The sequence below is a fragment of the Pelecanus crispus genome, chromosome Z (genome assembly GCF_030463565.1).
Source record: "Pelecanus crispus isolate bPelCri1 chromosome Z, bPelCri1.pri, whole genome shotgun sequence".
Lineage (NCBI taxonomy): Eukaryota > Metazoa > Chordata > Aves > Pelecaniformes > Pelecanidae > Pelecanus > Pelecanus crispus.
This window is the reverse complement of record NC_134676.1, coordinates 17617063-17630636: the sequence shown is the minus strand read 5'-3', so window position 1 is coordinate 17630636 and position 13574 is coordinate 17617063. Positions and strand designations below refer to the sequence as shown.

The 13574-nt window shown below is 38.2% G+C and overlaps 1 protein-coding gene across 1 annotated transcript in view; it reads right to left on the bottom strand.

Moving 5' to 3' along the window:
- NNT (nicotinamide nucleotide transhydrogenase) overlaps positions 1-13574 on the bottom strand; it is a 42616-nt gene that overhangs the window by 12762 nt on the left and 16280 nt on the right. The window contains exons 9-17 of the mRNA XM_009478948.2: positions 13178-13331; positions 12121-12282; positions 11212-11322; positions 10301-10446; positions 9111-9306; positions 8339-8572; positions 6291-6451; positions 5381-5560; positions 950-1109 (exon numbers count right to left, since the gene is read on the bottom strand). Coding sequence (XP_009477223.1) covers positions 950-1109; positions 5381-5560; positions 6291-6451; positions 8339-8572; positions 9111-9306; positions 10301-10446; positions 11212-11322; positions 12121-12282; positions 13178-13331 — 1504 coding nt within the window. The remainder of the gene's footprint in view (positions 1-949; positions 1110-5380; positions 5561-6290; positions 6452-8338; positions 8573-9110; positions 9307-10300; positions 10447-11211; positions 11323-12120; positions 12283-13177; positions 13332-13574) is intronic.

Genomic DNA, 13574 nt, shown 5'->3' with positions numbered 1-13574 from the left:
TCAGTCTTTCTGTCTGAATTAATTCATCAGAGCAGTAATGCCCAGGAAGAAAATGCAGAGTATAAATTATTAATGGCTTCCTCAAGGTTTGACCACAGGAGCAAGAGGCAAACTCCTTAAAGACGTCTGCAAGCTTTGTTGGAAACAAAGGTAACTTCTCAAATTAGAAGCTGAAGCAGAATGGAAAGACGACTTTGTTTTTTAGCATTCTTCTCATTCCAATGCTAAAATAAATTTAACGCAATAGTTGTGCCATTCAGTTGAACAAAAACAAATCTTGAGCTGTTCTCTACCTGACCTCTCCTAACAGGCAATGTGCTATTGAACCACGAGCCTACAGCCAACATAATAGTTGGGCTTTGGTTTTCAGGGTTTTGGTTTTCAGGGTTTTTTCCTACTTCAATCCAGTATTTGTTGTATACTAAGTTTTAGATGTTTTCCTGCCTTTTTTTTTTAAATAAAACAATGCAGAATTGAGCGAGTAGATGAGAATCATAAGTTACTGAAAGAGACGATTTTGTTTAACAGATTTTTTTTTTTTTTTTTTTTTTTTTTTTTGTACCACTGGTACTGTGGTAGTGCCTGGAAACTCACACCACAACAGTTGTACACAAAATTAACTGTAAACTTAATTTACAAAAGAGAGTCTTTGTCCTGAAGAATTTAAAACCTAAACAAATAGGATAAAAGTTTGAACAGACACATACAAGGAAAAATAAAGTTGCATTCATGTCTACACAGAGGAACAATGACTGACCTGCGAACAAACACAGATCCCGCAGACCCAGTCAACATTTGACATGCTGCTGCTATGTTGCAACTGCAAGATGGGCTACAGTTGTTTGTTTTGGTTTGGGTTTTTGGTTGGTTGGTTGGTTGGGGGGGTGGAGGGGGCTGTGTAATAATACATCCTCAGAACATCTTGCTGTACGAGTCAAGAGCATCTTACCTGGAGTAATAATAATATTATTGGCTTCCTTTATCATTTCAATTGCATTGTCCACATTGATTTCTGTGTGGGTTCCAGTAATTTCCATGGGCTTCCCACCAGCTGTTGACGTGGTGCCATAGCCCCCTAGAATCACATTTGCAAGGGAACGGTTCATAGCCTGAAAGACAACAGGTTTTTGATCAGCTAAATATAAAATCCAAAAATAAAGGAGAGATGTCCACAAAGAAAACTTCTGAAAATATTAAAGCCTTCCTGACAATAGTTTTTATCTGCTGGATTTGCCTGCTTACAACTCAAAACATCTTAAAACAGGTTCCTTAAAACAGAGACCCAGATTAACACAACACTAGCCAAACATCAGCTTGTAACCCATTACATTACACATGTGATGAGAGAGCATCAGCATCTCCCCAAGACAAAGAACAAAACAACACAAATAGCAAATATCTGTCTCTTTTTGTTCTTAAAAGGGAAGGATATAAAGGAATGCATATTTGATGACAGAATTTTTTTTTCCACACATATATATATACGCACACACACAATTTTTGCAAGATATTTTAAGTTCTTGAGCAATTCAACAAGTAAGCGTAGAACTGCTATATGACAGCATGGAAACCACGTAGCTCTTGCAGGTACTACAGAACCAAAGCTCCTACAGCATCAAGACAGGAAAGAACACAACAAAGCTAAGTAGCCACACAAAACTAACCAAATGCTAACTCAAAACAAACTGTAATGAAGTGAAGGGGGCCATTAACTTACTGGCTGAGCACCAAAGGGGAACAAGAGATCTTAAACTAGAAGCTTTAAGAGGAGAACACATCCTGAAAATTTGGCTCCGTTAGATAGCCAGGAAAAGCCACCGGCTAAATGCTTTCACTCGCATGTCTCCTTGTGAGTGTGGTCCCAAAGCAGTATCTGGCAATATCTGGAAGTAGGCAAAACTTATAATTGCAGTAAACAAAACTTTAGAAGCAGGAAAGGAACAGGATAAATTGCTTCTTTAATTAAACACGTGTGTCATACATCTGCTGTGCTAGCTCAGAAACCACAGCAAAATTTAAGAATGGATCTGGAGAGGCACACATACAAGTGAGAGGAAAACACCCACACAAAAGTATGCTTCCAAATGTCCATTTTCAACTGACATTTCAAATCATGCAACTCCACAGGTTTTCTGCTATAGTCTGAGAAGAAGTGCCATTCTGTTTAATTCATCATCTAGCAAATAAGCACAGCAAAGATGTTAGAAGAACTTTTGTTTATCCTGACAAATCATCACTGTTTCAGATACTGTAAGGAAGGCACACAAATGCAGCGAAATCAGTATCTTTCTACTGTCTGCAGTAGGCAGTAGTTCATATCCTCTAAGAACACACTGCCTTTTCATGTGTATCACAATACTAAACCATCAAGCACAGACTACTTAGTATATTACAGCAGTTAAGTGTTAGTTTAAGACAGCCTAGACAGAAGAATTCCCTCTTCAGATGTGGCACACACTAAGCTTAGAAGCAAAGCACTTTCCACACTTCTGTAAACCAAAAGACAACAGTAAGACCAGGCCCAAGGAAAAAAAGTTCAAATGTTATTAGAAATTTTAAACATGAGATTGAAGTACCCTGGCCTGGCTCCACAGCAAAGAGCTGAGGAAAGAGGAGGGAAGTCTGGCAAAAAAAAGGGGGTAGTACAGAAGGCTTCAAAATGAGCCAAGATCTCATCAAGCAACAATTAACCAATGCAGTTAGCTGCACTGACCTACTCAGCACTGGGACAGTGTGGAAACTCTTCTATTAGCCTCTTTCACCTTCTTTACCACCACAGACCACAAACATTTATGCATAGAGTGCAGGCTTCACCATTCATAGATAATCCAGCCAGCAGCAAAAAGCCCTCTATGCTGTGCATACACAGGCGATACTGGCCAGGAGCTTACAGCCCAGGGAAAACCAAACACTTGATCCCTGAGAACTCCCAAGTCCTTCCACTGTGCCCACAGAAACCGCACAGCTTGTACAGAAGATAGGCCAGCATACAATTCGTAAGACTAAAACAGTTTGTCTCTTCTCGTGCTCTGTTTCATCACCCTAATTAATGGTTCCTCTTCAACCTGAAGCATTTTCCCCATCCCTAAGCATACTGATTCTAATACTACAGTTGCAATCTTCAAGTATTGATTCTGAAAAAAAAGGGAGAAGGACATGCTAATACAATCAAGTGTTCTGAAGAAGTGTTAGTGCTTTAAAACAAGTCACAATTCACAGGATGAGTGAATGGTACAGGCCTTTGATTTTTTTGTTTTGAAGTTAAACTCTTTGTCTTTAACTCACCCTACTAATAGGTACAAAAGTGGGATGGGTAGAAAATCAAGCAGGTACAAGTGCAATAACTAAGTGGTTATCTGAATACATGTTGGCCAATTTTATCAACTCAAGCTTTAAGAGATTATCTGGATAGGCTTTGCATGATTAAGCTACAGTTTTATCACAAAATGTAATTGGAAATGTTGTAAAAAGAAGTTTTCAACCATTAAGATGTTTCCACAAACACCTTCTCATCTGTACTAAGTAAGCTTCAATAAATATACTGCTTTGGATGGAAGTCATACTGGAGGTGGGGGGAGAGGGGAAAAGGGAAAAAAAAAAAAGAAAAAAGAAAGGGGGGGAAAACTGTTGCTTCATTAGCACAGGTTGCAACAGCCTAAAACAGAGTTTATTAAAACTCTTGAGCATTTTTTCTCCTGAAATGCAGCTTTTAGACAATGATACTGAATCCCCCGATTATAACACTTTTTTTAAAAGTAATGATTTCCATCAAAGTAAGTAAAGCAGAAAAGAAAAATGCTAAGCTAGAAACAAGTTATTCCGCTTATTGTGTAGAAATTATACCAAATAATTTTAATTTTACTGGCTGATCAACTTTAATTGTCTATGCTTATGTAAAGCAGCACACAATTTCTAGACTAATACCTCAAAAACTAAACTTCCTGAAATTTGACAAATACATAGAGTAAAGCCACTCTGTCTGCATAACTATCTTCCTAATTACTGCCCCGGGCTTCCTATTTACCTAGATTCCTCCAACCAACAGATATAAGTATCTCAAAACTCTCTGTGAGCACTAAGAGGAGCTAGCAATAAAATAAATTAAAAAAAGGAAAGGGACAGTAAAAGAAAAATGAAGGTATAGCATGAATATGCCTATTAGTAAATACATACCCAACAGATAATATTTTCACTAAAGATCAAATTCTCATGTCTTGAAGAACATACTTCTCATACCTGCGTTGCCCATAGGCATCATCTTTCTACTGATATGGACTAAATTGCTGACTGTATACAAATATATATGTGTATATATGTTTATATATAAAAGATGTCCCATGAGCCACATTGTCTGATTTCTTTTTGATAAGGAGATACAAAATGTTCAAGAACGAACAAGATTCTTTAAAATTCATACCTGGGATTGTTATTTTGAACTCACCTCCATCAAGCTGCACGAAAACACTTTTTTAAGCTTTTCTGAAATTGTTCGTCAAGAGAGACGAACATGAATGATACTGAACATTCCTAACATGGTAACAACACTATTTATCAGCAGAGGCGAAGTAAAAGACAACAGCCAGGGCTGACCATAGGAACACATCAGGACAGGAGAACAGCGACACTGATCATACAAGAACACAAGAGCAGAAGTGAAACAGAATTACACAACAGAGAATCAGGAGGTTGGCAGCTGTTGCACTGTGAACAGTTTTCTCTAAGTCATTACCTCTCCATCTTTGAAAACAAAAAGGAGAGACACACAGGAAAACAAGAGACTTCTGTACAAACGTTCCAGAGAAAAGGAGACCATTACTAATAATGCAATATGATTTACACAGAGTTGAAGCTCAAGTTTGCCCTGACACAGACATTAGTATCAACAACACGTTAATGCAAGCCTGCTGCCACCCCGTGGTACTTCGAAGTAGCTGCTCTGAAGGAAGCAGCACACTTTCCTACACTCAAAAAACCCAAACTTTAGATTAACTCTCTAATCAAACCAAACTTTGGTTTTTTTAAAGAAACTCACTACTTAAAGTATCTCCTGCTGATAAATTTTGAATTTATCTTAAATTTAACAACATTGAAGAGTGATGACTGAAAAAAACAGCTGAGCACAAGTAATCATACCTATTTGAGCCCAGATTCAAATCCTCAATGCCCAAGTCAAGGCAAAAGCTTTCCTTGGTTTTTAAGTACATATCTCTCCAAACCAAAGAGAGGTGACTGACATCTAGTCCAACAGTTTCAATGAAGAATTTTCTACTCCGTCAACACCTAGCAGTTTGGTTTTCCAATTGCTTATCTTCCTAGCAAACATGCTAAATAAAGTTTCTCATTACTCGGAAAACAAGCACCATTTCTGCTGACTTCTTACCACACACATGATGTAAGAGAGGATGGCCCCAGAGGAGCCAATGAGTGCACCAACAATGGTCAGCAAGTTGTTGTTCAGTAGGAAGCCCTCAGCACACAAAGCCCATCCAGAATAACTGTTCAGGACAGTAATAACTACAGGCATGTCAGCACCTCCAATAGCTGCTGTTAAAGTGACACCCTGGAAAAGGAAAGAAAATACTTCAGTATAAGCTATGACTAAGGAGAACACGCAGAGAAGGCACTCTGCCTGCAGCACTGAAATATAAATATCAAGTTACTTATAACCTATGCAAGTATTTTCAATTTCGGAGACATCAAGCTGTGGCCTGAGGATTGGACTTAAGAGATTCTGCCTTTTCAGAGAGGACAGCAAAGCACTCCACTGTCCTCATCCTGTGTTTAGTCACGTATTTTTACCCACAAAAATATCCTACCAGGGCCATGGATCTGTTTATACCATTAAATGATTCATACTGAGCAGACTGCAAGACTCAGTTTACAGAATAGTAATATTCAGGGTAAGTTTTACAACAGCTGGTGTGAGTGTATGGGGCAAGTTACACATGGGTAATCTTACTAAGTTATCATGATAACCTATAGATCCAGTGCTCAAGTATTTTAAGGATAAACTTTCCAAAAAGTTTTTTAAAATATCAGTTTGTCATATAAAAGGCTCCATTAAGTCATAGCTGCAGAAAGTAATCATATACACACATGCCTGTTCTCTGGAACAGTTCTGGTTTACAGCTAGATTTAGGAAAGTCAGCTGCTACTTGCTACTGCAAGTTAGCATACAGGCACTATGACGATTGTGACTCAGGATATACAATCATGAAGAGGAAACTTGCAAAGCTGAAGAGCAAATCACTTGTTTAATTTGTTTTACCTCCTACAATTCCCCAGCTTACCATTATGGCTGAGAGAGCTGACACCGAACCTAAGCAAGTAATTCCCGTAGTGTAACTAGGATCAATCATGTATGGAACCATTCCACCAATACTGGCAGCCAGCAATCCCGCATTCAATGCATGTCGACCAGGCAAGAGCAGTGGTGCAGAATTCAGGATACCTGCAATCAAATGCATATTCAAAGATTGACACATACATGCAGGAGAGTCTCTCTTGCCTTCAGAGAAGGCTGAATACCTCAGCGAAAGAAAAATTAAAAAAAGAAAAGGGGAGGGGCAGAAGCTAAAACAAGTCAGTTGAAGCTGAGACCTTGTGCTGACTCAGTATTGCAACACATTCAAACTTACTGTAGATTCACAAATACTCCTGTTTAAACTCTTTTTACTTCCTAATCTTGCTGAAGTGCTTCAGAATAATCACAAAAATCTCTTCTCCTCTCAAAAAGCCTTTTTTTTTTTTTAGAACAGTTTCACTCTGGCCCCAAGTCATTGCATGTTGTATATGACGCTCTGTAATAGGAAGCTTTTAGCTGGAACTTCTTAGTACAGGTATTATCTCAGTCTCTCAAAAGCTGTGTACTTAGAAAAATATGACTACACACATAACCCCAAATATAAAACGCTCCTGCTTTCAAATGCTTTAATTTCACCAGTACCCTCAGTCACATACACTTCCCACATTGGCAGAGACTTGAGGGGAAAAGAGGGTTCAGTATTAGTGTGATTCAGATTAAAAAGATAATTACATATTTATTTTCACCCTAGGCTTTTTTCTTTCCAAACAACACAAAGAGTAAAAATAACGCAAGGTCATCTGTTACTTTTGGTGTAAGTAGTTACTTACCGAGTGTCTTACTTAAATTTAGCTGAATTCAAGGGAAAGAATGAACTGATGGTCTCAGGACTAGGAGTCAAAGTGTGTGACTTACTACCTCTAGTTCAATAGTATAGACAAGCTTATTATTATCATGCTGATATGAAAATGCAAGGGGGCAGGGGAGAACCAAAAACAGGAGAGTGGACTGAAACAGGCAGTGAAGTTCACCAGGGACATGCGCACAAATCACTGAGGGGGTGAAGGGGGTAAGATGGAAAACAGAAAAAAAAAAAATAACCAAGAAGAAATAAATAAGTAACTACTTAGCAGAAATACATCAGAAATACATACTACTGACAAATCCTTCAAAAGATTATTAGAGAAGACAGCTTTCCATCCATGTCATGCTTCCTCCTTCAATGGCTGGTTTCATAAACACTGAAGAAAGCAAACAGATGTTTCCCAAAGGAAGTATTGCAAAGCTAATAACAGGATTAGTAATAGGAAGCTCTTAGCCGGAACTTCTTAGTACAGGTATTATCTCAGTCTCTCAAAAGCTGTGTGCTTACAAAACCAAAAATAAATGCAATAAAGAAACCTTCAGGTGCATAAGAATCAGGAATCAGTGAGTATTTAATTTAGGAGGCCTATTTACTAAAACAGTAAGAATTATGGAGCATGGAGTTTGCACAGTAGGTAAGTAGTGAACTGAATGGTTTAAAGTGAGGCAGTCTGAACTGATACCACAAGCTACCTACCTAAATGAAGCCTACAATGCTAAGAACAAAATCCCATAAACATTAGCAGTGCTCACTGAGTCCAGTAACACGAAGGTTTCAATTAAAATGTCTGCTCAGGAATACAAAGTTGTGATCATAAGTGTTCAATAAAATCAATTAGAGAAACAGTGTCAAGTAGTGTCTTAACAACACTAAAGTAACACTTACTCCTAGACAAGATGAACTGAGGGAAGCTTATATAAGACTTGGTAATTAGCAGCAGTAGTATGTCCAAGCACTGCAAACAAACCTTTCACAACTGAAGCTGTACACAAATTAAACAGGATTAAAAAGAAAAAAGTACACTCCTAAGAATTTAACATATAAACTTTTACCCGATGCAAAATACAAAGTTTCTTTCCAATTAGACAGCGGTCTAAAGGCAGAGCTAAACCCTGGGGGAAAAACAAAACATTTTTAACAAATACTTAATTCTGAACAGAAGGTCTCACCTTGCAGTTTTCCATAAGCAACAAGAGAGCCACTGAAAGTGACTCCACCAATGTACGTCCCAAGGTACGCCACAACCTTGGTGAGGTTTGCAGCTGGATCAGTAGCGAAGTGAGGATATTCAATCATGTATTCTGCTACACAGGTGAGCACAGCAGCCAAACCAACCAAACTATGGAAAGCAGCCACTAGCTGAGGCAGATCTGTAATCTGGATGCGTTTAGCAATCGTCAAACCTATTGAGAGTTGAAGACAGAAAGGAAGTTTTACAAAACACAACCAATCTGTGCAGCTAGGAATTAATGTGAATACAACGAATACATGCACACACATGCCTGTTCCAATGGAAACGAATTGTTCTACACTAGAAATTGCTATGGTATTTAACTGAAAGCTGCATAAGTGTATTTTGTGCAATGAGGATATCATGGAAATTTGAGAGAAGATTAAAGCATGTCATGTTCTTAGAAGCTTCACTAAATATTGAGAAATTCAGCATTTTCTGTGACAAAAACAGTGTGAAAAAGGGAATTGGGCAGCATTCAGTCAGGAACTTTCTCCACCAGTCTCCCCATTCTTTACCACATCCTAATGCATTAATAAAAGCCCTGGGACTTTTGATTCTTTGTTCAAGTATTTGCAAAATAACAAACACAAACCATAAATGTAAGTTAGTCAATTCACCTGTGAGCTATACAATATTTTGTGTACATACAGCTTGCATAAATGCATGTACAGAGCATATATACTTAGTTTATAGTATCACACACATACCTATGGTACCACCAAGTGCCATTGCACCTGACATCTGCGCCAACAATTCAGGTGAGGGTTTAAGGCCTCCAAGAGTCGCTGCTAAACCTCCTGCAACACCAATCATACCCAAAGCATTTCCAAGACGAGCTGTTCCTTGGGTGGACAGACCAGCCAGGGCACCAACACAGCATAAGCCTGAGCCCAGATACATCATCTTTAAAGTAAGAAAAAACATCAGTATGCATACATGAAGTGGAGACGAAGTGTATAATCATTATAAAAACCTTTCTGATTATTACACAAAAGGGCTGACTTCTCCAGAATGTGTGTTAAGCCACAGTTCTTAACTGAAGTCAAACCTCTTGACTGTGAGAAACTGTTGTACAGGATGTGATCCTGGCCAATTAAAATGTGGTATCTATTAGAACTTCTTCCCCACTTTATGACCTTGGTTTATCTGCACTGTGAATACTAAACGTGAGTCAAGCCAATTTTCCTCATCAGTTCAGAAGCAAGTTTTTCTTTAGTACAAACCCAAAAGTAGATTGTCCCATTTGTTATAGGAATAGTTTCAGAATTTACTTATGGCACATCTGACTCCTGTTTTCAAAAAGTATAGACAAACTGAAATGAACTGAGCTGTACATGTCTAGATAACTGAAAAAACTCAAATATATTACAAGCCCCTGGCATAGAGGTATGTTTGGATTCACTTTTTCCAAACACAGAAGGCAATGCGCATTGATTTTTCTTGCTGCTAAAACAAATGCAAACAAAAGTTTACCATAAAAGGTGCTATACGTACAATTCTTGTACATCCCTCTGTGCTGAAATCTCATCCCACCCAGATGTCATACCTTCTTTAACTGTCATGCCAAGCTGAATGTCCAGAAACATTTAAACCAAAGACTGATTTCTGTAGTCACTCTAATATTTAAGCTGTAATTTAGGAAAACTCTCCAATATATAACAAAGTACCTGCTGCTTTACAGGAAAAAAACCCCACCCAAAGCTTTTAAAAATTTGCAGAGTCAGCATTTGGGGTATGATTGCAAGCTTAACATTAATCAACTTCAGATTGGCCTTGTGGGAATATGTAGCTGATGAAAAGACCATGGCTAATTTGCTATTTACTCCTCAGAGTAAGCAGTGAAGAAGCATGCCATGCTGTGAACAGTGGGCTAAGAGCCACAAAGTTATCTTCTTACCTGTTCAATATTATAGCCACCGTTGAGAGCAGCTGCATAGCCTCCTACAAATACACCACCAGGAAGTAGGTACAAGTAGTTGTACTCAGGAGGATCTGTGGGACGTTTGAACATATCCAGCATTCTCTGTGTAACTAGAAACCCACCTAGCCAAAGTAAAGGAACAGTTTTACAAAAATAACCTCTGAAACTAAGCATATGCTAAGCTATAAGAGAAATATTTGGTTAAACCATATTACCACACAAAGTCAGCAACTGACACCAATACAGCCTCTGAAAAGCTAGTAATCTGGAAAACCACCAACAAACAAAGGTGTAATCATGGTGAGATCCTGTTGTCTTTTTTAACCTTTGGAGGAATAAAAGGAGCAGTTGGAAAGCCTGCAGGACTTGCTCTGTCTCCATACTCTACACTGACTGCCGGATACAGCTTAGTTTATGACTGTGCCCTTTTCCCTATTTACTCTAGCAAAAAGCAGTATTTGTAAGTCACATTGCTCACTTTCTTATCCTTTTTATTCATGAAGCTGGGACTTTGGAAGCTCAAGCAAGCAGAATTTTGTTCTATGCCATTAATATATTTTTCAAGTAGGAAAAGGAATACAAGGACAAATACAAATACCATGCTGGGATATACAGGAAGATATTTCATATAATCATCAAACAAAAGATACCATAAAAGAAAAAAGCACATTTAAATGCCTCCCTAAAAAAAGGTCACACCACAGGGTGTGTAAACCAGATACAATAACTACTATGAAAACCTGGGTGGGAGGGTCTTTATTGATGGATGCTCTCAGATCCTATTCCCAGAATAGTATTTCTGGAATCTATACAATTAAAGGGGTAGAAGAAATAAAAGAATTACACAAGTAAAGTTACCCTCAGGAGAAAACCTAATATATTCATACCTGCAATATTGACTGAAGAGATAAAGGCTGAAAGCACTGCTAGACTTTGAGGAGTGTTTTCAGGGAGATAGTTTCCTCCCATCAATACCAGCCCACCAACAGCAGTTAGTCCTATTTAAGAGAAAAAAGTGTTACTGAACCTTAAAAGGCTCTATACCTATAGCAAGTTTCCTTTCATCTGCCAAAAAGATACCAGTCAACTCAAATTTTGACCCCTACTCTACACATTACTATTTAAACAAAGACAACCGTGGTCATCTTCAGCAATACAAACATGTTTCAAAAGAAAAAAATTAGTATATGAATATAGTTTTGAAGTACAGTGGCTCAAGCACAGAGTCAGCCTCCGAGTAGTTTTCAATAAAAGAAACTTTGCTTTTAACAGTCAAAGTAGATCAGACTCATGACCTGTTACATATATACACAGAGCTATATAAAATCTTACATATTTATAGTTACGAACCTTACAGGTCACTTAAGAATTTTTTCTTTCCTCCCCCCCCATCAAAACACATAGTTTGAGGAGAGGAAAAAAAGAATGCAGAAAACATGAAAGACAAATTATTTTCAGGGCAACACTTTGAAGAGATGGGAGGAAAGATGTGTTCTATGAAAGGAGAGACTGCAGCACTCCAAGTAAAACAAACTTTAAAGCAAACAGGTTAATAGTGAAAAATTACTTATAAAAATACATAGCACTACATTCGCCCTTCTCTTGAAAAAACCATACTCTCAGAACGAGTATGTTTCAGGTGTCCTTGCTATTTATGTAAACTCAGACATGCAAAGTAGTACTACACTCTTTATCATTTTAAAAGGTGTATCAGCAGACCTTCTGTCTGAAGTTTGAGTAAAAGGAGCTGTGCCTACTTCAAATAGAAAATAAGCAGTTGTGTGACAGCTACTTACCTGAGATAGCATTAGTCACTGACATGAGTGGAGAGTGAAGAGCAGGAGTCACACCCCATACTGTATGGTACCCCACTATTCCAGCTAGGCCAAATGTCGTCACCATTTGTGTGAAAGCAGTATTAGGAGCTACAATGCCCAGTCCTAACATGCCAGTTAAACCTAGAAGAAAAGCACAGCAAAACTTTTCTATAACTTCAATGGTTTCTTACATTTAAACTCTGTACAAGAGCCGTCCAGTATTGAGCTAAAAGCACAATGGAGTTTTGTGCATGGACTTCTTTCAAGATTAGGTGGATCATCTTTGTCAACTACAAGGTTCTTTCGGTGCTAGTGTTTCTTTTACAATAGAAAATAAAACCATAAATATGATACACACATTTTTGTTATGCATGGACACAAAGCAGCAAAGACAGGTTTCTACACCAACACTGAATCCTGTCACTCTCCTGTTCTATGGCAAAAATGTGGAGTCACAATCATGTTGAGATACTACCTGGAAGACTCAAAGCATGCATATGAAGAACAGAGGTTAAAATTAAGAATATTCAATTTATTAATTACCTCATGCAGAAGCTCTGATGCACACAGAATACCAAATGACAAGAGCAGCCAATATTTGTTTGTCAAGACAAATGTCCTATTCTTAGTACCTCAGCAGATTGTGGGCATTTAAGTCTCATAGAATACATTAACGTTTGAAGAAAGCAATGGCACTGAATTGATTCTGCTGCAAAGTATGGGCACAGTCCCTAGCAGGAGTCCTTCAGAATTTTAAGTATTTTACTGATACTTAAATAAAGCCAAATACACATACATGTACAGAGCATGAGTCAGCACTGTTTGAAATGTATTAATATTCAGTTAAATTTCTTAAATTTTATTCTCCCCTCTCGAAAGCAATTATTACGCTACATCGATATTGTACTAGGATACACCAGGCAATCAACTGCTCTACCAACTAGTTATTAAATTGAGTAAGATGAGGAGTCACTTAAAAGTATTAGCCAAATGAGGAGCACTCTACACAGATTCTCCAGCTCTAGAAGTTGCCTACCTGCTGTGTATATAGATGCACTAGTCATAGTTTTTCTGAAAGGTGTAATAGTAGCTGCTTTTTCTGCTTCCAGTTCTGCTACAGTCTTCTGCTTCACAGGGGCTCCTTGAGGAATGTTATTTGGTGGAGGTGCTGGGAAAATCACCTTGCCATCCTGACAAGAGATATTTACAGTTATCCCTAACATGGCAGATGCTTTATAGTTAGAGGAGCCTACTCTTCTTAATCCTGCAACTCAGGTAAGTCTTAACATCCTACAGCCATGCCACAGGAACATCTTCCTTTTCTGCATCAGCAGAAGTTTGCAAGGCTGGATGGTGAGAACAGCCTGACCAAGTTAACCACGCTGCTTTACACATTTTTCAGACAAAATTTAGTATCAGTGTCCCAAAAGCAA